Source organism: Chanodichthys erythropterus, chromosome 16, assembly GCF_024489055.1.
Source record: "Chanodichthys erythropterus isolate Z2021 chromosome 16, ASM2448905v1, whole genome shotgun sequence".
Lineage (NCBI taxonomy): Eukaryota > Metazoa > Chordata > Actinopteri > Cypriniformes > Xenocyprididae > Chanodichthys > Chanodichthys erythropterus.
In genome coordinates, this window is record NC_090236.1 from 13,950,117 (window position 1) to 13,977,500 (window position 27,384).

The 27,384-nt window shown below is 36.9% G+C and overlaps 2 protein-coding genes across 4 annotated transcripts; both read left to right on the forward strand.

The window, feature by feature from the left end:
• Positions 1–41: 41 nt before the first annotated feature.
• Positions 42–13,603, forward strand: sugp1 (SURP and G patch domain containing 1). 2 transcript variants are annotated; one of them, XM_067364256.1, is made up of 14 exons: positions 42–105; positions 1,492–1,636; positions 1,717–1,880; positions 4,371–4,607; positions 5,415–5,538; positions 5,821–5,909; positions 7,820–7,931; positions 8,065–8,315; positions 10,020–10,126; positions 10,209–10,386; positions 10,463–10,569; positions 10,744–10,889; positions 11,153–11,282; positions 13,150–13,603. In XM_067364256.1, the coding sequence occupies exons 1-14, from the start codon at positions 87–89 to the stop codon at positions 13,174–13,176; spliced, it is 1,836 nt and encodes a 611-aa protein (XP_067220357.1). In that variant the 5' UTR covers positions 42–86; the 3' UTR covers positions 13,177–13,603. The 2 variants fall into 2 exon arrangements, with proteins under 2 accessions (XP_067220357.1, XP_067220356.1); XM_067364255.1 differs by having other exon boundaries at positions 7,808–7,931; positions 13,150–13,600.
• A 1,316-nt stretch (positions 13,604–14,919) lies between these two features.
• mau2 (MAU2 sister chromatid cohesion factor) lies at positions 14,920–27,277 on the forward strand. Of its 2 annotated transcripts, XM_067364259.1 has the most exons (20): positions 14,920–15,342; positions 15,658–15,675; positions 15,805–15,870; positions 16,066–16,161; positions 16,693–16,787; positions 16,871–16,898; positions 17,005–17,160; positions 19,497–19,643; positions 19,733–19,823; positions 19,907–20,010; positions 20,108–20,185; positions 22,108–22,173; positions 22,288–22,371; positions 22,460–22,509; positions 22,708–22,785; positions 22,894–23,005; positions 23,619–23,709; positions 23,811–23,938; positions 25,135–25,250; positions 25,293–27,277. In XM_067364259.1, the coding sequence occupies exons 1-19, from the start codon at positions 15,103–15,105 to the stop codon at positions 25,207–25,209; spliced, it is 1,803 nt and encodes a 600-aa protein (XP_067220360.1). In that variant the 5' UTR covers positions 14,920–15,102; the 3' UTR covers positions 25,210–25,250; positions 25,293–27,277. The 2 variants fall into 2 exon arrangements, with proteins under 2 accessions (XP_067220360.1, XP_067220359.1); XM_067364258.1 differs by having other exon boundaries at positions 14,921–15,342; positions 25,135–27,275.
• Positions 27,278–27,384: the final 107 nt, after the last annotated feature.

Below are 27,384 nucleotides of genomic sequence, written 5' to 3' on the forward strand. Positions count from 1 at the left end.
GGGGGCGCTCTGAGCGCTGCGCTTTTATTCTCCATCTGCTCCTGAAGCCGCAGAAGAAGCAGCAGCTGCTTCACAACATTAGCGCGATGGAGTCCAACGACGCAGGTAAAACGCTGCAGACATTAAAACCTCATCATTAAGGCTTTATTATCTGACATATGTGCGTTTGTTTATGTGTCTGTCTCTCGTTCCTAGACTCTGTTTGTCGACATGATGATTGTTTCGATTGTTTTGACCGAGATTAGCCGCTTCTGCGCTAAACTGCTGCAATCATAAACACTCTTGTTTATTTGATCAAAGATCAGCTTTATATTCGTGTGATCGAAGATTTCTGTCTTTATTTTTCATTGAAAATCTCGGTTTATTTGTGTGGAAGCCCGTTTCTGCCAAATGAGACAAAAATCATTCTTTTGTAAATCATAATGACATAAAAAGTGATTAAAAAGTCAAAGAAGAAATAACGAATTTCTATTTCTTATTATGTCATAATTTCGAGTTTGTCATAATGACTTTTTATGTCGTCATAATATTCTGTCTTTTTAATAATTTCAACTTTTTATGCCATAATTAATGTCATAATTTAGATTTTTTTTTTATTCTTACAGTTATGACTATCTCAATTTCAACTTTTTATGCTGTTAATTAACATTGTATTTTAAGCCAATTTTGGAATATTTTCTCTCTCACCAAATGTGTCACTACCGAAACACAATAATAAATAATTTAATAAGAAGGGTCACGTTGACCTGTTAAGATTTTGTTTACATCTACCTTGTAAATATATATTTTTTACTATTTAAAAAAAAACGTTTTCACGGGTAAATTAATAACAATTAAAATTAATAATATTTCAAGTGTGATTTCTGAGATTTGTTGTATTTTGAATCAGATCTTTCTTTGTAAAAGTCATAAAGTTTATTAAACTGATTTCAAAGTGAAGGATTCATTAGTTTGAATAAACATTGAACCAAACACGATAATAACATCTTAGCTGATCATTCAATATACTTTATTTTTGACAAAACATCACATTTCGGTCGTGACAGTAACATTTAATTCGCATACTAAAACATTAAAACACTAATTATTTGCATAACTGTGCTAAAATTGTTTATTTCCCCCAAATAAATGATTATGAGTTCCTTTTGTCACTACCAGAACAATAATGCCACTACCGAAACTTCACCACATGTTTCGGTATTGACAATTTTTGACACTTTTGAGCCGCTCAAATATGATAGAAATGGACCAAATAGGAAAATTAATCTCAGGAAAATGAGTCCAGATGACATTTCTCCCACAAAGCTAATGAGAAAAGATGGTTAATTGTTAAGAAAAAACGATGAAAAAAAAAAATTACTGAATTTTGCAGAGAAATCATATTGTTGACGGTTATTGTGAGATTCACCTGTGTGTGTGTATGTGTGTGTGTGTGTGTGTGTGTGTGTGTGTGTGTGTGTGTGTGTGTGTGTGTGTGTGTGTCTGTCTCAGGTCGTGGCGGGAGGAAGACTCATCAGAAGAGTAAGTTGAATGTGATCATGAGACAGGAGGAGCTGATCGCTCAGAAGAAGAGAGAGATCGAGGCCAAACTGAGAGAACAGGCTCAGCCGAAGCCGGAGCAGAACAAAACCAGCAGGTGACACACACCTCTGATGAGCACAACATGCGTGATCACGTCTGTGTGTGTTTGTGCTGATCTATGTGTGTGTGTTTCAGCTCTCCTCCCTCACAGGCTTCTTCATCATCTTCATCCTCTTCATCTTCATCATCCTCCTCCTCCTCCTCCTCATCATCCTCCACGTCAAATAAGTTTGTGAATGACGGCAGTTTCCTGCAGCAGTTTCTGAGGATGCAGCAAGAGAAGTCCAGCACTGATGAAGGTGAGATTGTGTTTCTCTCTGTCAAGCATCATAAACATTCAGCCAAATTACAGACTAGACGGACGCCATAGAAAACATACATTTCCCTGTAAACATAGTCTAGATGTCTGAAGGACTGGTTGGTTTCACTAAACTTTAAAGCTGATTCAACATTGACACTGATGCGCATCACTGGATAATAGAGCTGCGCAATTCAAACAAACAACTAAACAAAATAACATTCACTAGAGGTTCTGACAAAATGTTAATTGCTGCAGTCTATTTAACATGTTTAATTTGAATAAGTTATTTTAAAAAAAAACAGGTCGAATGAATGATTCAATGACTCGCTCATTAATACTTCACTGGCTTCAATACTTAATGAATCAGCATTTTTTTAAGGAATCTCTTGAATCAGTGATTCATTGACTCACTCAAATACTTCACTTGCTTCAATACTGGATTAATCAGCATTTTTTAATGAATCTCTTGAGTGAATAATTAAATAACTCAGACTTCACTTGTTTCTTTACTGGATGAATCAGTGTTTTTGAACAAATCTCTTGAATGAATGATTCAATGACTCACTCATAAATACTTCACTTGTTTCATTACAAGATGAATCAGTGTTTTTGAACAAATCTCTTGAATGAATGATTCAATGACTCACTCATTAAGACTTCACTTGTTTCATTACTGGATGAATCAGTGTTTTTGAACAAATCTCTTGAATGAATGATTCAATGACTCACTCATTAAGACTTCACTTGTTTCATTACTGGATGAATCAGTGTTTTTGAACAAATCTCTTGAATGAATGATTCAATGACTCACTTTATGAGTGAGTCATTGAATCATTCAATACTTCACTTGTTTCATTACTAGATGAATCAGTGTTTTTGAATGCATCTCTTTAGTGAATGATTCAATGACTCACTCATTGAGATTTCACTTGTTTCTTTACTGGATGAATCAGCATTTTTGAAAGAATCTTTTGAATGAATGATTCAATGACTCAGTCATAAATACTTCACTTGTTTCATTACTAGATGAATCTGCATTTTTGAATGAATCTCTTGAATGAATGATTCAATGACTCACTCATAAATACTTCACTTGTTTCATTACTAGATGAATCTGCATTTTTGAATGAATCTCTTGAATGAATGATTCAATGACTCAGTCATAAATACTTCACTTGTTTCATTACTAGATGAATCTGCATTTTTGAATGAATGTCTTGAATGAATGATTCAATGACTCACTCATAAATACTTCACTTGTTTCATTACTAGATGAATCTGCATTTTTGAATGAATCTCTTGAATGAATGATTCAATGACTCAGTCATAAATACTTCACTTGTTTCATTACTAGATGAATCTGCATTTTTGAATGAATGTCTTGAATGAATGATTCAATGACTCACTCATAAATACTTCACTTGTTTCATTACTAGATGAATCTGCATTTTTGAATGAATCTCTTGAATGAATGATTCAATGACTCAGTCATAAATACTTCACTTGTTTCATTACTAGATGAATCTGCATTTTTGAATGAATCTCTTGAATGAATGATTCAATGACTCACTCATAAATACTTCACTTGTTTCATTACTAGATGAATCTGCATTTTTGAATGAATCTCTTGAATGAATGATTCAATGACTCAGTCATAAATACTTCACTTGTTTCATTACTAGATGAATCTGCATTTTTGAATGAATCTCTTGAATGAATGATTCAATGACTCACTCATAAATACTTCACTTGTTTCATTACTAGATGAATCTGCATTTTTGAATGAATCTCTTGAATGAATGATTCAATGACTCAGTCATAAATACTTCACTTGTTTCATTACTAGATGAATCTGCATTTTTGAATGAATGTCTTGAATGAATGATTCAATGACTCACTCATAAATACTTCACTTGTTTCATTACTAGATGAATCTGCATTTTTGAATGAATCTCTTGAATGAATGATTCAATGACTCACTCATAAATACTTCACTTATTTCATTACTGGATAGATCAGCGTTTTTGAACGAATCTCTTGAATCGATTCAATGACAAATACATTGTTTAACCGTCACTTGTCGATATAATCGATACAGTCATTATTTGAAGCGTCACTACTTTCAAAAGGTGATCAACAACCGTAGACATCAGTGTTTATTTCCAAACTTTCGTTTCAGTACTTCTGTGATCATTTGAATTATTGTAAGACAAAAATAATGATACTGTGTGGTTGAAAAGACTGTTTGTGAAGCTTCATATCTATACATGACAACTGCTTTTTTTCCAAATGTGTTTTATTGAAGAATTAGTTACAGATTAACTTAGTGTAATAGTCAAAAGAGAATTCCATATTTTTTCTTAAGCATGCAACATATTAGACAAAACCAACATATCAAAGATGTTTCTGCTGTTTTTATATGTATAGCCTATATATTAGTATCATTTAGTTATTGTAATGTTGCCTGTGCTGATGTCATGTCCTCTAGGATCCCTCGGCCCCGCCCCCTGTGCTCAGAACCAATCAGCAGCCGGAACACAAGCGCAGAAGAAGAGCATTCTCATCGGGAAGCGGCCGGGTCTGGGCGTCAGCAGCATGATCAATCAGTTCAAGAACTACTCGCAGTCCAAGAAGTCGACGCTCCTCGCCGCCCGACCCAGTGTGTTCAGCTCCCCCGACGATGAAGACGAGGAGGAGGATGATGCGCACTTTCTGGAGGTCAAAGGTATCACACTTCATCTCAGTCTGGTTCTGACCGGTGAACTTTCATCTAAAGGCCGTTTCTACACCAGCGTTCTCCCTCGTCAAGAGCTGGTTCATTTAACGCCACAGACGAACTAAAGGACTAGTTCGCCCAACAGTCACTTAATCGGGAGAAAATTGACTTCCCTTGTATTTTTTGTGCATATAATGGAAGTCAATGGGAACCAAAACGGTTTGGTTTGATTTAAAGTTCTCTATTTACCAAATTCATGTTATAGACATTAGGGCTGGGTATTGACACAATTGTCACAATTCGATTCAATTACGTTTTTGATTTGATATTGATTATTTTTTGATCAGTTACAGAATATCAGCTACATATTCTGCTCATTCATCAACTGAAAACAGACTAGACTAATCAATTCTTGGGATTTAAGAATCGACATCGGTTCATTAAAATGAGAATCGATTAAAATCGAGAAATCAATATTTTTTTTACCCAGTCCTAATAGACCTCTTATTGTGAACAGTTCATCTCTGCATGTACATTACACATCTAACCTGTTATGATTCGTTAACGAGATTTCATCTGTGCATAACGACTAAATATGGGTCTGCATCATGTGACCTCAGAAGACGAATGAAGCTTAGGATGAGCTGCATTGAATGAACGAGTGCTAAATGAATCAGTGTCGACGTGTGATGCTTTATTTGTCTTTGTTGGACGTTGACTGTCAGATGATCAGCTGTACGGGACAGACATGCGTGTGCTGATGTGAGCTGTGTTCAGTGTTTGCGTTATGCCGGCGTTCTCATAGCCTGCTTAAAGTTTCCCCCCCAGAGGACGGAGACCTGCGGCTCATCATCGACAAGATGGCCATGTTTGTGGCGGAAGGCGGTGCCGAGTTGGAGAAGAAGGCCATGGAGGACTACAGAGACGATCCCGTCTTCTCGTGAGTTTCACTTCCGTTACTTGCTCAGTTATAGTTTCGCTGCTTTGAGGGTTTGAAACCGCAACTGATTAGGAGTTTCTGTAGCGCTTTGTACAGTACAGCATCAAACAGGAAAAACAACAGAATCAATGATGCAAACTTCATTTAGATATGAGACACATTCAGATTCAGCAGCTCTACGGAAGACATTATTCAGATCATTTCAGCTCAAAAACTGTGTAAAGTTCTTCAGATATGAACTGAATCCAGTCCGCATGGTTCAGCTCTGACTCTGTTGTGCAGGTTCTTGTTTGAGAAGAACAGTAAGGACTATCTGTACTACAGGAGGAAAGTGGCTGAAATCAGAAGAGACACGTCCGCTCAGTCTGATGGTGAGCAGAAACCACATCTGAACAAACACACAACTCGACTAAATGTTTGTGGAGAGACAGAGAGAGAACTCACAAACATTCACACATCAAATAGACACTGTTTAGGACTCTTTACATGAGCAGGACTGATGCGTGATGCTCGTTTCGCTCTGAATGTGCACACTACAGGACACATTTATTAAATAGCTTGAGTTTGAGGATTGTACCTTTAGACGAGAGGAGAGCGATCTTAACCCTTGTGCGGTCTTCTTTTGGGGTGCACACTCAGGGTCTCCAGAGACTCCAGGCAACAAAATGTAATTTTGTAACAAAATGTTTTTTTTTAAACAAATGTAATTTTACTGTGTTTATCAGTGTTTTTACTCCACATTCGTGCAGTTTTTGGAAGATTTATCATATTTTTTCAATTTATATAAATTAAAAAATATTTTTTTAAATAGGTTTTTATACAAAAACAGGTTTTTATGTAAAATCACTTTATAAAAGACCCACATTTCTAACTTTCATTCATGGGGATCACATGGATAATTTGACATGGTTTAGTGTGAGATTTTTGCCCATCTTTTGGAAAATGCAGTTTTAAAAGAGTTAAAAAATGATCACTTTATCCAGTAGATGGCAGCAGAGCTCCACTATTTGCTGTTTGACTGACTGAAAGGCTCTTTTCACAAGTATTTTCAGTTTGATTCACATCTAAATATTATGAAATCACAATTATAACAATAAAAGCTACTTTTGGTCAAAGTTTAGTATTTTTTTGTACTGAAAAAAAATCAGTTTTTCAATATTGTTACATTATAATGACACCCCGCTTAGAAAATGGACAAAATTCATACTCAAAATCAACATTATTGAAAAATGTTTTTTTTTTTTAGTACAAAAAAATGCTAAACTTTGGCAAAAAGTAATTTTTATTGTCATAATTGTAATTTCATAATATTAAAATATGAATCCAATTGAAAAATACTTGTGAAAAGATGTCTTTCAAATAGTGGAGCTCTGCTGCCATCTACTGGATAAAGTGATCATTTTTTTAACTCTTTTAAAACTGCATTTTCCAAAAGATGGACAAAAATCTCACATTAAACCATGTCAAATTATCCATGTGATCCCCATGAAAAGTTAGAAATTTGGGTCTTTTATAAAGTGAATTTTACATAAAAAGCTGTTTTTGTATAAAAACCTATTTACAAAATATGTATTTATTTATTTATATAAATTTGAAAAATATGATAAATCCTCCAAAAACTGCACAAATATAAAGTAAAAACATTAATAAACAGAGTAAAATTACATTTGTTTTTTTTTAAAAACAATTATTTTGTTACAAAATTACATTTTGTTGCCTGGAGTCTCTGGAGAGACCCTGAGAGTGACTTTTTTTTTTTTTTATAAACACAAGATATCGCTCCAATTTGTTTTTTAGTTGTAGATCTACAAAGTGTGAACAACTGTACAAAGTTTCATGTCATTTGGACAAAGAGAACTTTTTTTTTTAATTTTAGCAAACGTCGTTTGGGGTCTAAAAAGACCCTATAAGGGTTAAAGTCGTCATAAAAGGGAAATTGTACTTGTCTTTTCTTCCCTATTGTGACGCATATCCGAGTGAAACTGTAAATCACAATAACGCTCGGACACACACTCGCTCGCACATTCTCACACTCGCACGCTCCGTGTCTCAGTCGTGTAGTGTGCACTAGAGCAGACGCGTCCGACCGGAGCCTGTTGCGATGGGTGGCGTAACATGAGTGTGAAGTGATGAGTGTGAATGTGTGGCAGCAGACGTCACTGTCCTCTTCCCCAACCCAATCCCAGCTCTCCCTCTGGCTGCAGTACACTCACTCATAATGGAGCTTGTTTAGTTTGAGTTGCTGCCGGTTCTGATAGGCTGCTTTAAGTCTCCTCCTCAGTGGACGAAAGCACCAGGAAGGTGGCGGAGAAACTGGCGCGCTTCGTGGCGGACGGCGGCCCGGAGGTGGAGATCATGGCTGCTCAGCACAACCGAGACAATCCTGCATTCAGGTACTTGATTCAGTTCAGTGTGGATTCTTCTTAAGGAGGCAATCGATGCAAAGATTCAAACATCGTTTAGAAAAGCACAGACTTGAACAGGAAATGTGAAAGCATAAAAGATGATATTTTTGCTCTCTGTCAGTTTCCTGTACGAGTATCAGAGCGCTGCTCATCGCTTCTATAAGGCCAAAGTGGACGAGTTTCGTCAGGCCAGAAGCGGCTGTGAGTCGCAGACGTCTGTTCAGCCCGTCACGCCCGAACAAATGCCCACCGCTGCCAAGAGGAAGAGGAAGAGCAGGTGGGGAGCTGAAGATGATAAAGTCCAGCTGCCCTCGCCGAGCGTCATCAGCCCTCCAATCGCTGCGGCCGAATCCAGCACTCCTGCACTGTCTGGTACTCTCACTGTCCTTATGATTCAAACTGATTCCAGAAAAATATATATATATATATATATATATATAAAAATCATCCTTTATTGGGTAATTTCAATTGGGAGGTGGCTGTTTCAAACCCTAACCAAATAAATAACAACTTGTAAAAATTATATTGAAATAATTACATTTTTTCTGTTGTTTTTTTTTTTTTTTTTTATATATTTTTTATTTTTAATTTTTTTAAAGTGAAGTTAAAAAAATATTTATCTTATATTTTAATTTTAAATCACGAATCTTTATGTAAAAAAATGTGTCCCTCATGTTCATGTCACTACCGAAACAGTGTATGATTTTGAGACTGATTTTAACACACTTCTACATTTCTGATCAGGAAATATTCCTCTTTCACAGCAGATAGATCATCATTCTGAGTTAAATGTGTTCAAAAGTGAAAATCTGTGTGGAGCTTTAATGAACGTCACTAACAAACACCTTTTTCTGCAATTAAGCAAAACATTTTTGGGTGTTATTACAGTAAATTTAGTTTTTATGTGTGTTCAACTGTTCAGAACTGTGTTAGATAACCATGTGCTGATCATCTTTGAGCGGCTCAAAAGTGTCAAATTTTCATTACCAAAACATGTGGTGAAGTTTCGGTAATGACATCATTGTTTTGGTAGTGACAAAAGGGAACGCATAATCATTTATTTGGGGGAAATAAACACAATTTTAGCACAGTTATGCAAATAATTAGTGTTTTAATGTTTTAGTATGCAAGTTAAAATCCTGTAATGTGATGTGGTCACTACCAACACATTACTGTCACGACCAAAACGAGATGTTTTATCGAAAATAAAGTATATTAAATGATCAACTAAGATGTTATTATAGTGTTTGATTCAATGTTTATTCAAACTAATGAATCCTTCACTTTGAAATCAGTTTGATAAACTTTTACAAAGAAAGACAGACTGGATTCAAAATACAACAAATCTCATAAATTACACTTGAAATATTATTAAAATTGTTATTGATTTACCTGTAAACTTTAAAAAAAAAGAAAAAAAAAAAGAAAAAAATACACTTACAAGGTAGATGTAAACAAATTCTTAACAGGTCAGTGTGATCCTTCCTTTTAAATTATTTATTATTGTGTTTCAGTAGTGACAAATTTGAGGAGGAAAAAAAAATATTCCAAACATTTCTGAAAATACAATATGAGAATTAACTGCACAATTACTAGAAATGTGTATCTTGGATATTATACAATTTGCATACATACAAAATTTGTGGAAAAATACTTTTTTTTTTCAAAGACATTTCCAAATCTGACTCTGAAAATACTAGGGAATTGTGCTTATTTAGTGAAGCAAGTTTGTGTATAAAATATATAATTATAATAATTTTCTAGTATTATGCCAATTCACTGAACCAGCTCATTTTCAGTGTTTGCTCACTCATCTAATTTTTAAGGTCATAACTTTTTTTTTTAAACATAGTCTGTCTTTAGAACTAGTCTGAATACTTTTCAGATTTAATTTAGACCAATCTACCTTTTTATGTAATTATGAGCAGGTAGATTGATCTAATTTGAATTTTCCTCTCATCCCCAACAAACAAACACATGTATTGATGTATAATTTGATGACACTTCTTCTGGTGTGTGTGTGTGTGTGTGTGTGTGTGTGTGTGTGTGTGTGTGTGTGTGTGTGTGTGTGTGTAGATCAGGAGTTGAGCAGTCTGGGATATAAGAAGGGGAAGCCGGTGGGTCTGGTGGGCGTGACGGAGCTGTCAGATGACCAGAAGAAACAACTCAAAGAACAACAGGAAGTACGAACACCCACACAGTCATTACCCACAAACCCCGCATGCCATGAAAATATTTGAATGTATAAATGTGTGTGTGTATCAGATGCAGGAGATGTACGACATGATCATGAAGCACAAGCGGGCGATGCAGGACATGCAGCTGATGTGGGAGAAAGCCATCAGGAACCACCAGCACGAGTACGACAGCGACGAAGAGCTGGATCCCGAGGCCGGAACCTGGGAACATCGACTCCGACAGATGGAGATGGAGAAGACCAGAGGTCAGAGGTCACCGCAGGACACCTGTGATTTAAGAGCGTTCGTGAGGTCTGTAAATGTGATGTGTGTTTCTCACAGAGTGGGCGGAGCAGCTGACTGAGATGGGCAAAGGGAAGCATTTCATTGGTGACTTCCTGCCACCTGATGAGCTGGAGAAGTTCATGGAGACGTTCAAAGCTCTGAAGGTGAGAGCGGTCACGTCATGTCCGCTTTATTTCTGTTATATTCAGATTGTTTCAAAGCAGTTTCAGGGTAATAAGACTTTCAATAAGACTTCTGTAACATGTAAATGTGTCTCAGAATGACACAGGAAGCAGTTCTGGTGTGACTTGTGTCTGTTTCCTGTTTGTGATGCGCAGGAGGGCAGAGACCCGGATTACTCCGAGTACAAGGAGTTCAAGCTGACGGTGGAGAACATCGGTTTCCAGATGCTGATGAAAATGGGCTGGAAAGAAGGCGATGGTCTGGGGTCTGATGGTCAGGGCATCAAAAACCCCGTCAACAGGTGAACACACACACTCATGCGCACACACACACACACACACACACACACACACACACACACAACAAACACATGCACACACACACACTCTATCTCATATACACGTTTACACTTGTATTTGCTGCTTGGATCACCTGACACAGATCTGGATGACAAAGAAATGCAGTGCTGATGATTTGTGTGTGTGTGTGTGTGTGTGTGTGTGTGTGTGTGTGTGTGTGTGTGTGTGTGTGTGTGCGCGTGTGTGTGTGTGTGTGCGTGTGCAGAGGCTCCACAGCGGTGGACGGCGCAGGGTTCGGTGTGGACCGACCCGCTGAACTCAGCAAGAGTGACGATGAGTATGATGCTTTCCGTAAGCGAATGATGCTGGCGTATCGCTTCAGACCGAACCCTCTGGTGAGTCTCTTCAGTGCCTGATCATCATCACAGCGCAATGGAAGCTCGTTTCCACAACCCAATACAAAATATTAAATATAGCTGCGAGCAGCAATAATCAGGGTTCAGGCCTTTAAGCACATGCGTAAAAAGGTATAATATTTTATTTAGCAAGCCTGTAATTAAAGTCTCAATTAAAGATGGAAAACACCATTTACAGCAAATACAGTCAATTTACCATAGGAAATATGTAGTTATTAAAGCTTTTTAACAGTTATCGAGGTTGAGCCAAAAAACATAGGACTAGTTCTCCAAAGTTGATTTTTGAAACAATCTCCAATATTTAACGTACAATTCGATGGGCAGCTGCGGTCCTAGAGGCAAAGTTGTTCAGAATGAGGAGTTCAACCATGTGGTACAAATGTTATGGGCGTGTGCGAAAAATCGCGCGATACACAAACAGGCCCAGCGAGTTTCATTCCAATCGGCCTCCATTAATCTTGTCTAATAGCTGCTCAAAATTCATTGGCTGATAGCGGCCATGTTTTTTGAGATACGCCATTGTCCTCATAGACAATCATGACACCTTGGACAAAGACACTGCATGCCAATTTTCAAGTCAGTCGGACTAACAGTGAAGAACTGATAGCCATTTTTATGTTTTTTTCCCTGTTATAGCGCCACCAAGTGGCCAATTGGCACATCCTTTTTCACACAACCACAGAATGAGCTCTTACACAGATGTGCCAAATTTGGTGAAAATATCTCATTCCGTTAACAAGTTATAGCCATTTTAGTAAAAGTGGCTCCGCCCACTTTTCAAACGTTTTGGTGCCCCTTAGAGACCGTGAATCAGAATTTCAACTTTTTTTTTAATATATAGTTATTGACAATTAGACTCCAGAGAATCTCGCTGCACTAGTTTGGTTCTGATTGGGTCAAAAACCTAGGACCAAAAGTAGTTTTTTCAAAAAACCAAAATACCCTTGTCTGATAGCTGCTCAAATTTCATTGGCTGATGGCGGACATGTTGAGATACCTCAGTGTCCTCAAAGACAATTATGGTGCCTTGGACAAAGACACTGCATGTCAATTTTCAAGGTAATCAGACTAACAGTGAAGAAATGAGAGCCATTTTTATGGTTTTTTTCCTATTATAGCGCCACCAAGTGGCCAGTCGCCGCATCCTTTTTCACACAACCACAGAATGAGCTCTTACACAGATGTGCCAATTTTGGTGAAAATATCTCATTTCGTTCACAAGTTATAGCCATTTTAGTAAAAGTGGCTCTGCCCACTTTTCAAACGTTTTGGTTATTGACAATTAGACTCCAGAGAATCTTGCTGCACTAGTTTGGTTCTGATCGGGTCGAAAACCTAGGACCAAAAGTAGTTTTTTAAAAAAAAACAAAATACCCTTGTCTGATAGCTGCTCAAACTTCATTGGCTGATGGTGGACATGTTTTTTGAGATACGCCAATGTCCTCATAGAAAGTTATGACACCTTGGACAAAGACACTGCATGCCCATTTTCAAGTCAATCGGAATAACAGTGAAGAAGTTATAGCCATTTTCCAAGTGTTTTTCCTGTTATAGCGCCACCAAGTGGCCGGTTGCCGCATCCTTTTTCACACGACCACAGAATGAGCTCTTACACAGGTGTGCCAATTTTGGTGAAAATATTCTGTTCAAGAGTTATAGACATTTTAGTAAAAGTGGCTCCGCCCACTTTTTGAATGTTATTAATTTGTATCATAAATGCGAGTAGCAACCAAACAAACCCAATGCTGATGTCAAACGCACCAAACCACTCGATCACATGATCAGCTATAGAGAAGCTTCTAATGTGTTATTCGATTGCTAACCCGTCTCTTCTGTTCCTGCGCAGAACAATCCCAGGAGGCCGTACTACTGAACGCAGCAGCATCACCATCACCATCACCTCTCTCTCTCTCTCTCTCTGTTTGTGTTTTTCTCCCTCATATCAGGATGAATTATTTCAGAGAATAGAGTTTTTCCCCCGTGGATCACGTGATCCGCTCACAGACTCGAGCCCTTCAAGTGTTTCTGTTCCTTTAAAGATGTTTTGATTTATTATGTTACATTTATTGAGAACTGTAAAAACCCCATGATATAGTCAGCTGTGTAATATTATAGCTCCTGGATTTTATGTCAGTTTTACCCATTGATGAGCACAGATATTACGAATCAAACCTGCACAAAGTGAGTGATTTTAGGCTTGTTCCAGTCCTCAGATTAAACTCCACGTCTGTCATTGAGATCTATTAAACGTCTGTGGTCCTCAAGCTCTCTCTGTGTGTTGTTTGTTCTCCAGCTGAGCGAATATAACCCTCTTCCTTCAGTCCTCGTGTTGTTTTCTATGAACTAATGATATGATTCATTTAATTCAGTTTCAATACATTTTACATTGTCCAAATATTCCATGGAGTAAAAATGAGAATTAAAATCAGAGTTTTGTTTATAAACCTTCTAGAAGAGACACATTTCCTTTCTTGATTATTTTAATAAGTAATGATTTAAATGTTTATTTCTAGAGAAGATTAAATGGACGTGAAGCAAATTAAATGTAGAGTTCTCATAGAGTAACATATTGTAGAATTTAGCTTAAAAAAAGGAAAATTAGTTAATATATTTGTTCGTTGTGATATGCTTATGGAAGATTGTTTTCGTCATAAAAAGAATCATGCTTTAGTAAATCTTAATTAAATATAATTTTTATTATAAAAAGATATTCTGAGGTAAAAAGTTGAAATTACTAAGTAAAAATTATTAAATTAATGTAGAAATTGATATACTGAGTCATAAGTATGACTTTTTATTTAATAATTTCATTTATTTTTTAAATTAGTTGATATATTTATTTGTATAAGTTGTGATATGGTTGATATAGCAGCACATTTTCGTCACAAAATGAATCATGCTTTAGTAAATTTTATGCCAACAGAAAATTATTTTTATAAAAAAATTGAGGTGAAAAGTTTATTTTATTACATACTGAGTTATAATTATGAGATTAATGTAGAAATCATGATATACTGAGTCATAAGTATGACTTTTCTATGTCATAATTTCCAGTTGATATACAGTATTTATTATATGTTTGACATAGAAACCACAAACCACATTTTGTGGCATATTTTGCCACAAAAAGAATCATGCTTTAGTAAATCTTAATTATGACAAAATAAAATCAACTTTTTTATATATAAAAAAAATTATATTATGAGGTAAAAAGTCAAAATTATTACATACTAAAGTTATAATTATGAGATTAATGTAGAAATTATGATGACTTTTTGTCATATTTTCGACTTGTTAAATGTTGATATATATATGCATTGTGATATGGAAGCAAATTTTCGTCACAAAATGAATCATGCTTTAGTATCTTAAATATGAATCATGCTTTGGTATCTTAAATATTCTGACAAAAAATAATTTTTATATAAAAATTTGATATTATGAGGTGAAAAGTTTATTACATACTAAGTTATAATTATGAGGTTAATCATAATTAACCTCGACGTTGAATGCCATAATTATGATTTTTCTTATGTGACGAAACGGTTGTTTTAATTTTTATTTTAATTAGTTTTTTAATTTTTATTAAAAGCTTAAAAGAAAAGGGAAAAAACACTAACAACAATTATCATCATTGTCATAAAACTCGTTTTATGATTCCTGTCAAACCCCGCGCGTCCCTCAATCTGCTCCTCTCGCGAGATTCAGCCAAGCTCTCAGGGTAGGGCCGTTGAACTCTCGCCGCGGTTTGCGCTCTCGCGAGGTTTCCCTGAGCTCTCGTGTTGTTGTTGTTGTGGTGATGATGGCGGCGGCAGGCGCAGAGGCCCCGGATTCCTGGTATTTGGCTCTTCTCGGTTTCGCCGAACATTTTCGAACCTCCAGTCCTCCCAAAATCCGCCTGTGTGTGCACTGCCTGCAGGCCGTATTCCAGTTTAAGCCTCCGCAGAGAGTGGAGGCCCGGACGCATTTGCAGCTGGGCTCGGTGCTCTACCACCACACGAAGAACAGTGAGCTGGCCCGCACGCACCTCGAGAAAGCGGTGAGAGAGCGCAGGAAAGCCCGAGGCGTCAGCCGAGCGACAAGGCCGCAGTCCCGGGCATAATATTATTATTATTATTGTTGTGGTTGTTGTTGTTAATTCACCCAAACAGATTCAATGATGGAATTCGTTCAAGTGCTATTGATTTTAACAGCTTATTGTTATGAATCATATATAATGTGAGTCTTTTGAAAGAAGCTCTAGTGTTTTTTCTTCTTTTCTGTGTGTTATGTTCGATTCGCTGCTGTTGACACTTATAAATGTGTTTATGATTTCCCTGTGATGGTTTAATGTCTCTTTCTGTCTCTCTTTCAGTGGTTTATCTCACAGCAAGTATCCTTTACCACATTATGAAGTAAATGTCAAACTTGAATTGTGTTGAGATTGTGATGTTTGAGTTTTGGCTGATCTCCAGCACATGATAAATGTTTTATTCGAGTTTTCCTTAGCACAGGTGTGCAGGTAGCGCAGTTTGAGGATGTTAAATTCGAGGCGGCGAGTCTCCTGTCAGAGCTTTACTGCCAGCAGGTGAGATTGAGTTCACAAACAAGCATTTTCTGTAAAGCTATGTATTGTGAAAAGCTCTATTCAGATCGCTACATGTTAATTCATGATAAGTGAATCCTCTACAGATCACACACACGAAGAGTGATTTAACACATGAACATTGACGTGTAATGCGCTAACATGTCAAAAATGACTTTTTGCTCTTCTTTTTTCTAGAACTTGGTTGATTCTGCAAAGCCGCTGTTACGGAAGGCCATCCAGATCTCGCAGCAGACGCCGTACTGGCACTGCAGACTGCTGTTTCAGCTGGCGGTACGTCAAACCCTTCATTACAGCCCACCTGAAACACGTGTGTGATGATGGGACTCGATGAAAGTCACTGGTTTCATGATTCAGTTCCTTTCCACAATGCATTCATCCTCAGTTTTCAGTATCACTGCACATGGCTACATTTTCTTCAATGACTGTCAGATATATGAACTTCATTTTATTTTATCTGCTCCAAGAAAGAACACTTCCTGAATTAATCAAACATCAAGACGAGCAGACGACCGGAGCATTCAGAGCTAATAAACACGAGTGAATACTAAAAGAGCATGAAACTGTCGAGTATATTTGAGTTACGATAACGATCACACACTCACACTTCCACACGCACGGTCGCGCACACTCATATGCACGCTCTCTCTCACACACACACATTTTTTATTACTCACTTTTGTTTGTTTGTTCATCAGCACCTCTGATGAAAGTTGTAAAGATGAATCTCAGACAAGCCGGTCTTTCTTGGTTAAACGTGAGCGACGTCATTCTAACAGCTGGAGGGTGTTTGTTTCCCTACAGCAACTTCACACGCTAGAGAAGGATCTGGTGTCGGCCTGCGATCTGCTGGGAGTCGGCGCTGAATATGCCAGAGTCGTGGGATCTGAATACACCAGGTGACTTTCAGAACATCACATGCATTTGAGACTTGGACGTTTAATTTCAGCGACATGTAAATGATTAAACTTTGTTTTGACAGAGCGCTCTTCCTGCTGAGCAAAGGCATGGTGAGTATCAGTGCTCACTCGCTCTACAGTACATCAGCAAATACTGGCTTGAATGGGTCATGTGACCTGTGTGAAAGCGCTGCTGAATCACTCTCTGTGTTTGTAGTTGCTGTTGATGGAGCGTAAGCTGCAGGAGGTTCATCCGCTCCTGACGCTGTGCGGGCAGATCGTGGAAACCTGGCAGGGAAACCCCATCCAGAAGGAGTCCCTGCGTGTTTTCTTCCTGGTGCTGCAGGTGACGCATTACCTGGATGCCGGACAGGTAAGTGTCATTCCCACCAACGTTCACAGCTCAAACATTTCTCTCTGACACACAGAATTGATTTTGAGCTGTATTTCACTGACAAATGCACTGATTCTGTGCTTGAGCGAACAGAGGCCGATAAAACGGGTTTGTTTGAACCTACAAACAAGTTCTGAAGCTTTATAGCAGCTGGTCATCAAGTGCAGTTTCCTGTACAAAAGTAAATAATGTCCTTAAAATCAAGCATTAAATGTATAAAATATTCTTGATGAACTCTAGAGGTCTGACAATATGCAGATGCTGAATGATGAATGTGTCAGACTGAATGGGAACTTTCATGTAGGGCCCGATGAAATCCGTTCTATTTTGTTTCAAATTCTTTTTTTTTTTTTTTTTCTTTTTTTTTTCTTTTTTTTTGACTCCATTTTAATGTTTAAATTAAATTTTGGTAATCAAAAAACGTGTATTTAAAAATATATATTTAATTACATTTTTAGGGCCCTATGAAATAAGTTTTATTTTTTTCCAAATTCCATTTTTTACATTAGAATTTTTGTGGATTTAATTTTTTTTTTTTTTTTGCACTCTTTAAATTAAATTTTGGTAATCAAAAAGCATGTCCGATTAATTGAAATCCTAAAACTTATACAATTTAACAACAACTTTATTAAAAGTTTAACAAAAATTACATGTTTATTTGACCAAATTCTGTTTAAGTTGTCTGGATTCCATTTTAATTGTTTAATTAAATGTTAATAATCAAAAAGCATGTCTAATTTAATTGAATTCATTTAAAACTTTTTTTTTTCTTCAGAAATTCTGTTGTGTATTTTTTAAATTTTCTGGCAATCAAATGAAGGAATAAAACATTAATTTATCTTTTAATCCTATGAAATTAAACATTTTTGTCAAACAAAGTGCTGCACAACAGCTGTCCTGTTAAAATTAAAACATGGACGAAAAAATTGTGATTATTCCTTAAAAATAAAAATAAATTAAAAAACTAATTATTATTATTAGTGTTAATATTATTAAATTGAGATGTAACTAAATTCTACTGTACTATATATATATATATATATATATATATATTACAGTACAGTACAGTCCAAAAGTTTGGAACCACTAAGATTTTTAATGTTTTTAAAAGAAGTTTCGTCTGCTCACCAAGGCTACATTTATTTAATTAAAAATACAGTAAAAACAGTAATATTGTGAAATATTATTACAATTTAAAATAACTGTTTTCTATTTGAATATATTTGACAAAGTAATTTATTCCTGTGATCAAAGCTGAATTTTCAGCATCATTACTCCAGTCTTCAGTGTCACATGATCCTTCAGAAATCATTCTAATATGATGATTTGATGCTCAAGAAACATTTAATGTGTACAATTGTACAAAATATTTGTGTACAATATTTTTTTTCAGGATTATTTGATGAATAGAAAGTTCAAAAGAACAGTGTTTATCTGAAATCTAATCTTTTGTAACATTATAAATGTCTTTACTGCCACTTTTGATTGATTTAATGCATCCTTGCTGAATAAAAGTATTCATTTCTTTAATTTCTTTTCAAAAAAATAAAATTCTTCCTGACCCCAAACTTGTGAACGGTAGTGTATAATGCTACAGAAGCTTTGTATTTCAGATAAATGCTGTTCTTTTGAACTTTCTATTCATCAAGGAATCCTGAAAAAAAAAAAAAGTACACAACTGTTTTCAACATTGAAAATAATCATAAATGTTTATTGAGCAGCAGATCAGCATATTAGAATGATTTCTGAAGGATCATGTGACACTGAAGACTGGAGTAACGATGCTAAAAATTCAGCTTTGATCACAGGAATAAATTACTTTGTCAAATATATTCAAATAGAAAACAGTTATTTTAAATTGTAATAATATTTCACAATATTACTGTTTTTACTGTATTTTTAATTAAATAAATGTAGCCTTGGTGAGCAGACGAAACTTCTTTTAAAAACATTTAAAATCTTAGTGGTTCCAAACTTTTGGACTGTACTGTATATGTATACACAATATATTTCTGTCACAATTTCTTCAAGTTAAACCAAACTTTTATTTTGACAGGTTGCAGTGGAGACCTTTTGAGTTTGTGTATGTATGATATGAAGATAGTTTTTCTCAAATGAAACGGTGAAATGCAGATGAAGTGACTCAAAACACTGCAAGCGTCACACATGCTTCAGTGTGTGTGTGAAATGAAACCGCACGTCTGCACCATTCACACAGAGCCTGCAGGCTTGATGTTTGGTTGCATTAGAGCCGGCAGACGGCAGTGAGTGCTGTCGGTGGTGTTGAACCGAGTGTGCTGTGATGCTGTGTGCAGGTGAAGAGCGTCAAGCCGTGTCTGAAGCAGCTCCAGCAGTGCATCCAGACCATCTCCACACTCCACGATGATGAAATCCTGCCCAGTAACTCGGCCGACCTCTTCCACTGGCTGCCCAAGGAGCACATGTGTGTCCTCGTCTATCTGGTGAGCGACGTCTTCATCTCTGACTCGGAGAATTTAGACATCTGCTTTATCCTTCGCTGATTTGATGGCTGTGTGTGTGATTGTTTCAGGTGACGGTCATGCACTCGATGCAGGCTGGATACCTGGAGAAGGCCCAGAAATACACTGATAAAGCCCTCATGCAGTTAGAGAAGCTCAAGAGTGAGTCTGGTCACATGATTGAACACACAGACACACACAGATGCTGATGTGTGTGATGACTGATGTTTCTGTGTGTTTGCCAGTGCTGGACTGCAGCCCCATCCTGTCGTCATTTCAAGTTATTCTGCTGGAGCACATCATCATGTGTCGTCTGGTGACGGGACACAAGGCCACGGCGCTGCAGGAGGTGTGTGTGTGTGTGTGTGTGTGTGTGTGTGATCGACACTGTAGTGTGTTGTTCCTGATGACTGTGTGTTGTGTAACACGTGTGTGTGTGTTGACAGATCTCTCAGGTGTGTCAGCTGTGTCAGCAGTCTCCACGGCTCTTCTCCAATCACGCCGCTCAGCTTCACACGCTGCTGGTGAGGAAAACACTAACTGTGCTGAGGCACTTATTTATGCACGATTTGGTAAAATCGCAATTGTGATTTAAAAAGCGGGGGGAAAATGGTACATTTGGCCAAAATCATTGATTAAAATTATTATTATTATTTATTACTAATATTACTAAATATTTCTAAATAATGGACATAAAATAAATGAACATTTTTAGATTTTTTTTTTACATCACAACAATAAAATTACAATACTAATAATATAGCTGTAGGCAGTGATACAGGGGCCAAACCCCAAAGGGGATTCCCCAAACAGGAAGAGCAAGAACAGCAAAAATTGAAGTACAGAAGTATAGATGAGAATGTACTCAAAATAAACAGAAGTTTAGATGATATTGAACACAGAATGAACAAAAACACATTTCTAATCCTGGAGGAAGAAAGACTAGTACAATACTATCAACTCAAAATGAAGAATTTTTATTAAAAAATGCACTGCATTTTATATTAAGTTCAGATGAGATCATTCTCAGAAAGACCTTTTCAGAAGCAACTTTTACAACTAATCAATTAGCATGCTAAGCTGACTAGCATAAGACAACAAACACAAGCAAGGTCACATTCGGAGACAAATGGTCGCGAATATCAAAAATATCCGTTCAGTCATTTCTGTGCGGCTCGGTCCAAAGATTAGCTGAGACGATTTTGGACAATTTTGTAGGAGGAGTAGAAGAAAAATTATTTTTCATTTACTTCAATATGGTGGACAGGCACATTTAAGGAAATGGCATATGACACCTCATCAGAATAAGCATTAGCCAGAAACGACGGAGAAAACAAATTTTGGACAATGTTTTCAAAAGTTATAAATGTTTGTGCAAAAATCCTTATCTCTGGAACACTAGGTGGAGCTGTTCAAACTTCTCAGGTACCTTCAGGACATGCTGATGATAATTAACAAATTCTGTGCTGATATGTCAAATAGTTTAAAAGATAATGAAATTTATGACAAAATTCAAAATGTCGGTCCAATGGTTCTTCCAATCCTGGCAAAATCGGTATCCCTGGATTTGGCCTGACACAAGGAATCTATAGACCCCAAGATGATTTTCATAATTTTCAGATCAATTTAAATTTTTCAGATCTCATGACCTGTTGGTGGCGCTGTTCCCAAATTTGACATGGACCTTCAGATCATGGATCTGATGAAGCTTACCAATTTTCGTTTCGATTGCTCAAAGTTTGGCCAATTTCGGGTCAACCTTGTTAAATTTGCGACATTACAACTTTTGAACAAAGATGAATAAAAAAATATGCTCAGTCATTTGGTCCAAAGATCATCACAGTCAATTTTCATAAGAAATGATGAATGAAAAAACCTGAATGCAATTTTTGAACTGGTGGTGGCGCTATAGAGTTGCTCCTAGAGACTCCAAAAATGGCCAAATCACTATTCTTTACCATCTCTACAGTTCTGCCAAATTTCATCATTTTCTCATGTTGGGTTAATATGGCTGCCATTGACTCCCATTCAGGAGGAATAATAATAAAGATGAAGAACTGATATAACAGGGGCTTCTTAATTTCTTAAATTTCAAACATTAAACCACCAAACTTTTATTTTGATGGAAAACTGCAGGGAGCCATTAAAGTCAGCATGAAAGGGAAGTTGCGCTCGTCTTTTCTTCTCTATTGTGTCACATATCTGAGTAAAACTGCTTCACAAACAAGAACAAATGTAGGGCGGGGCTTGACTGTCTGTGGGGAATTGATTGGATGGCTATATTGGTGTATTGGTGGATCTCATGTGAGTGACAGGTTGCCCCGCCCTCATCATCAGAGAAGAGAAGTTGGGTTTTATTGGTTAATCGTGCAGCTCTGTGAAGGATATGTGAGTTTTGTGCTGATATGTCCTGTTTCTTTGATCATGTGATGTTGGTGTGTTTCAGGGTTTGTACTGTATCTCTGTGAACTGCATGGACAACGCTGAGGCCCAGTTCACCACAGCACTGCGGGTGAGAGCCGTAAAGCCTCTACTGTCGCTCTGTTCTGATAAACATGAGAGTGCTGATCTTATTCATTCATCTGTGTGTGTGTGTGTGTGTGTGTGTGTGTGTGTGTGTGTGCAGCTCACCACGCATCAGGAGCTGTGGACGTTCATCGTGACCAATCTGGCGAGTGTGTACATCAGAGAGGGCAACAGACATCAAGAGGTCAGTCAATCGTGGAATTCATTTATGATTTATCAATAATAATCACTGACTAATGACGTGATTTCTTCTTCTCGCTTCATTTGTGCAGCTGTACAGTCTATTAGAGCGGATAAACCCGGACCACAACTTCCCCGTCAGGTAAAACTGATCATAAACAGACTCAAGTAGTCATTTTAGCAGATGAATTGATCTGAATATTGACTCTATCGTCTTCTGTAGAGCTGCTTTACAGCTGAATCTCATGTTTGATGAAGTTTGAATCATTTATTCAGTTATTTTCCTGTTTTATTATAATGAAGACACAGTTTGAACGCATTTTTCGGGACTCTTTTCCAGCTCTCACTGTTTGCGCGCAGCGGCCTTCTACATCCGCGGGCTGCTCTCATTCTTCCAGGGACGCTACAATGAAGCCAAGTGAGTTTCCTCTTCCTGTGTGTGTAGGTGTGTGAGTGATGTGTGTCACTGATGCCGAGGATTGACCGTCTCGTGTGTGTGTGTGTGTGTGTGTGTGTGTGTGTGTAGGCGCTTCCTGCGTGAGACGCTGAAGATGTCTAACGCTGAGGATCTGAACCGTCTGACGGCCTGCTCTCTGGTGCTGCTGGGACACATATTCTACGTGCTGGGGAACCACAGGGTAACACACACACACACACACACACACCTCATTCAGGAGGAACTGTTATATTACACTGTAATAATAGTAATAAATAATGATAATAAAAAATGGTAATAATAAATAATGAGGTTAAAATAACTAAATAAATCAGATTAATACAATTGAAAAATGTGATTAAAATTAAATAAAATTAGTATGTAATTGATGTATTAAATTAAGATTTGATTCGATTAAAATAAATACAAACATAAATAAATATAAATTTAAAAGTATATTAGTGAGTAGGGAAAAAATAATGTAACTTAATAGAAGCTAATTTTAGATTTATTATAATGTTTCAGTGTATATTTCAGTGGGTGTTTACAAAAGGCAGTTAGTTTACTTTTTATTTTAGTATTATTAATATTTTTAGTTTGTTTATTTTTAATTGTGTGCTTATTTTATTAGTTTATTTTGTTAAATATTGCTATTTAGGTTTAATTTATAGTTTTAGTTTTTATTTATTTCAAGTAAATAATTTCATTGCTTCAACTTTAAACTTATTTCAGATTTTTGCTAAGGCAATATTTCTAGTTTTCTAATTTTAGGTTTTTCAGTTAACATTTGTTTTATTTTATTTGTGTTTGTTCAGGAGAGCAACAACATGGTGGTTCCAGCGATGCAGTTGGCCAGTAAGATCCCAGACATGTCCGTGCAGCTCTGGTCCTCAGCTCTGCTGAAGGGTGAGTGACTTCCTGTCTCACCGAACACACACAGTAACTCTTCTGGACATCTGTATGTGTAGCGCGACGGCTCTGAGCTCAGACTGTGTTTCTCTGTCCAGATCTCAACAAGGCCTGTGGGAACTCCATGGACGCGCACGAAGCTGCACAGATGCACCAGAACTTCTCCCAGCAGCTCCTGCAGGATCACATCGCCGCCTGCAGCCTGCCCGAACACAACCTCATCAGCGTACGCAGCCTTCACCACACACACACACACACACCATCACTAACTGCTCTACTTCATGAAGCTCACGTGATTTCAGTAAAGGAGATGTAAGGCGTCTAAACGGTTTTTACCTGATCTCTGATCAGTATTTCTGATCACACATTTGCATAATAAAAAGGAAGAATTATGGAAGCTAGTTTCTACGGAAGAGGATCAGGGCCAAGCAATAATAAAAAATTAAAGTCATTATAATCTGAGATTAAAAAAATTGAAGTACAGTGTTGAGAATAAAATCATTACATTTTGAGAATGTCACGTTTCGAGAAAAAACTCTTAAAATTAGAGGAAAAGTCTTTATTTTTTCTCAAGCTACGACTTTATTCTCAACATTTTTTTTTCAACTTTTTTTCTCGAAATTTAATGTTTTTTCTTGAAACGTGATTTTTTAAAAAAAAAATATATATATTTTTGTTTTTCAACATTTTATTTTGACTTATTTCTCAATTTAAGGACACTTTTTTCGAAACATGACTTTATTCTCAAAATTTAATGATTTTATTCTTAACATTTTCTTTCAGATTTTTAATAGTTTAATCTTGCATTATAATAACTTTAATCTTGAGGTGGTTTGATTTTTTTAATTTTTTTTAATTGCTTGGTCCTAATCATCTTCCATATGTTTCTGCCACAGAATAAAAAAACTTAAAATTTTATTGCGACTTTTTGTCAGAATTGATATAAACTCAAGAAAGTCCGAATAGTGAGTTTAAATCTTACAATTCTATCTTTATTTTTTGTAATTGCAATTTTAAAAGCCAGTTTTTTTTGTTTTTTTAATTCTGTGGCACTTATTAGCCTAATCAAACTTCATAAACAAACAAAACAAGCCCTACAATTTAATAAAATAACATGTATTAAACTAGCACTTCATATGAAAGATTTATTACATTTTCAATAAAACATTTGTAGATGTAGGAGTTTTTATGCACGTTTTCATTTCCAATGTTCTGACCAGCAGGAGTCGCCAGCGAGTGAATCAAAAAACAGTGAAGCATTTTGAGATCCATTTGAAAAGCTTAGTTTCTCCATCAGTCGTTCGCAGCATCATTACTGAGAGGAGTCAGCTGACACGTCTTGAGTTTTCATGTTTAATTTGAGGAATATCTACATTTGCACATTTGTTTTCTTCTGAATGTTCGTGTGTTTGTGTGTTTCAGTGGACGGACGGCCCTCCTCCTGTGCAGATTCAAGCTCAGAACGGACCCACAACAAGCCTGGCGAGCCTGCTTTAAACACACACACTCTCACACACACACTCTCACACACACACTCTCACACACACACTCTCACACACACACTCTCACACACACACTCACACACACACACACTCACACGCTGGCGGGGGACGAGCGAGGCGAGCTGCCTTTGACCTGCAGATCTCTATCCTGTATTATTCAGATTTTAACTTATTGAGTTTGGCTCAAGGTTTATGAGTCTTTGGGGACGATCGAGAAGATGGACGCCGGACACTCGTATTTGATTTAATGACACGGTCACGTGACGTTCCTGATTCAGCAGAGCGGTTTAGCTGAGCTGGCGTCATCAGATCACGTTTGTCGTGTGCGAGGATCGACCTGATTGATTCTGCCCGTCACATAAAATTCATATAAACCTGTTGAGAACATATTCACCACAAAATAAAACACATTTCATATTCAAAAGCAAGTATTGTGACATTATTTCCATGACGTTTAACCCCTAAATTCTCATTATAATCTTAATTTTGACATTTATTTAGATTATTTATACGTCATGGTGCGCAGGTTTAAATAAATCTTGACAGTATTTATGTGATTACGGTCACATCTGAACCCGTTCTTAAACGGTCCTCGCTTTCATGACAAGAAATGATAATTTGAAGAAATGTTTTCCTTATTTTGTGGTGAAAATGTCCTGGTGTTTTAGACGGGATTAATGTCCAGCAGAGGGCAGCGTTTATTTTCAGGATCTTCAGTCTGAATCGTTTGCTTTAGAATCTTTTCACGGAGTGTTTGATGTGAACGGCGGTCACTTACTGAACTTTTCTATGCTTTCATATTTTACATGATCACACACACACACACACACACACACACACACTCGACTTCAGTCTCATTTTCAGCTCGGAAGACTTTTGTTTTGTACCTGCACGTCTCATCTTTTATTGTACAAACAGTCTTTTCTTTTAAAAGTATTTACCTCTTTTTCTTCTGTAGTTTTAACAAATACATTTATTAAATTTTGTAAAGTTTGAATATTTATATACCACATTTAACAATATTATAATCTCTGTCATTGTTTGATTTGGAATAGCCTCAGTTTGTATAAAGGTTATGAGAACCGTTGTTTCTGTAGGGTAGATAATGATCGACTCGACGCTCTTTCTAATAACTGTATTTTTAAACTCTCATATTATTTCTTTGTGTCTGCTTCAAAATCATCAGCATTTTTTAAATAAAATTGGAGAAGTGTACTAAGTATGCAGTGTGATTTATTTCACTTGTATTTCAGAGCTTTAGTTTCCGAGGCCTGATAAAGGATGGTGTGACATTATTTTTTACAGTATGCAGATAAATCGTTCACAGAAATCATCATTCTGTCTTTATTTCCTCGATGACCTTCAAAACTTTTGATTCTCTTTCTTCTGTGAAACACAAATGAAAGTATTTAAGAACGCTGCCTTTCATTTATAGACAAAAACAGATTTCTTGGAATAACTTCTTTTAAAGTCCCCATGAAATCAAAATTGACAGTTCTTGTTTTCTGTGGGATATCAGTGTTTATTCTTAATGATTTATCGGTGCTCATCATGATTGTGTTAAACTCGTTCCTTGTAATCTTGAATCAGAATATCTTCTTCTCTGATGATGAGGGCGGGGCAACCTGTCACTCACACGAGATCCACCAATAGCAAACCACAACCATCCAATCAATTCCCCACAGACTAAATGAAGCCCCGCCCTACATTTGTTCTTGTTTGAGAAGCGTTTCACTCAGATATGTGTGTGTGTGTGTGTGTGAGTGAGAAGAGAGTGTTTTGAGAGTGTGTGTGTGCGAGTTAATGTATGTGTCTGAGTGTGTGTGCTTCTGCATGTGTGCAAGTGTGTGAGTGTGCAGGTGTGTGTGTGCGAATGTATGTGAGTTAGTGAGTGTGTGTGTGTGTGTGTGTGTACAAGCTGGTGTGAGTGAGTGTGTGTGCGAGCAAATGTGAGTGTGTCTGAGTGTGTGCTTGTGCATGTGTGCAAGTGTGTGAGTGTGCAGGTGTGTGTGAGTTAGTGAGTGTGTGTGTGCGAGCGAATGTATGTGTGTGAGTGTGTTTGTGTGTGTGTACAAGCTGGTGTGTGTGCGAATGTGTGTGAGTTAGTGAGTGTGTGTGTGTGTGTGTGTGTGCGAGTGTGTGTGTGTGTGTGTGTGTGTGTGAGCGAATG

Excerpts from the sequence above, each read along its gene's own strand:
- sugp1 (XM_067364255.1), top strand. Across the intron at positions 5,539-5,820 it reads AGAGACGATCCCGTCTTCTC|GTTCTTGTTTGAGAAGAACA; the intron begins GTGAGTTTCACT and ends TCTGTTGTGCAG. Across the intron at positions 5,910-7,807 it reads CACGTCCGCTCAGTCTGATG|TCTCCTCCTCAGTGGACGAA; the intron begins GTGAGCAGAAAC and ends GGCTGCTTTAAG.
- mau2 (XM_067364259.1), top strand. The coding sequence starts at position 15,103 with ATGATGGCGGCGGCAGGCGCAGAGGCCCCGGATTCCTGGTATTTGGCT. Across the intron at positions 15,871-16,065 it reads CAGAGCTTTACTGCCAGCAG|AACTTGGTTGATTCTGCAAA; the intron begins GTGAGATTGAGT and ends TCTTTTTTCTAG. Across the intron at positions 20,186-22,107 it reads CTCAGCTTCACACGCTGCTG|GGTTTGTACTGTATCTCTGT; the intron begins GTGAGGAAAACA and ends GGTGTGTTTCAG.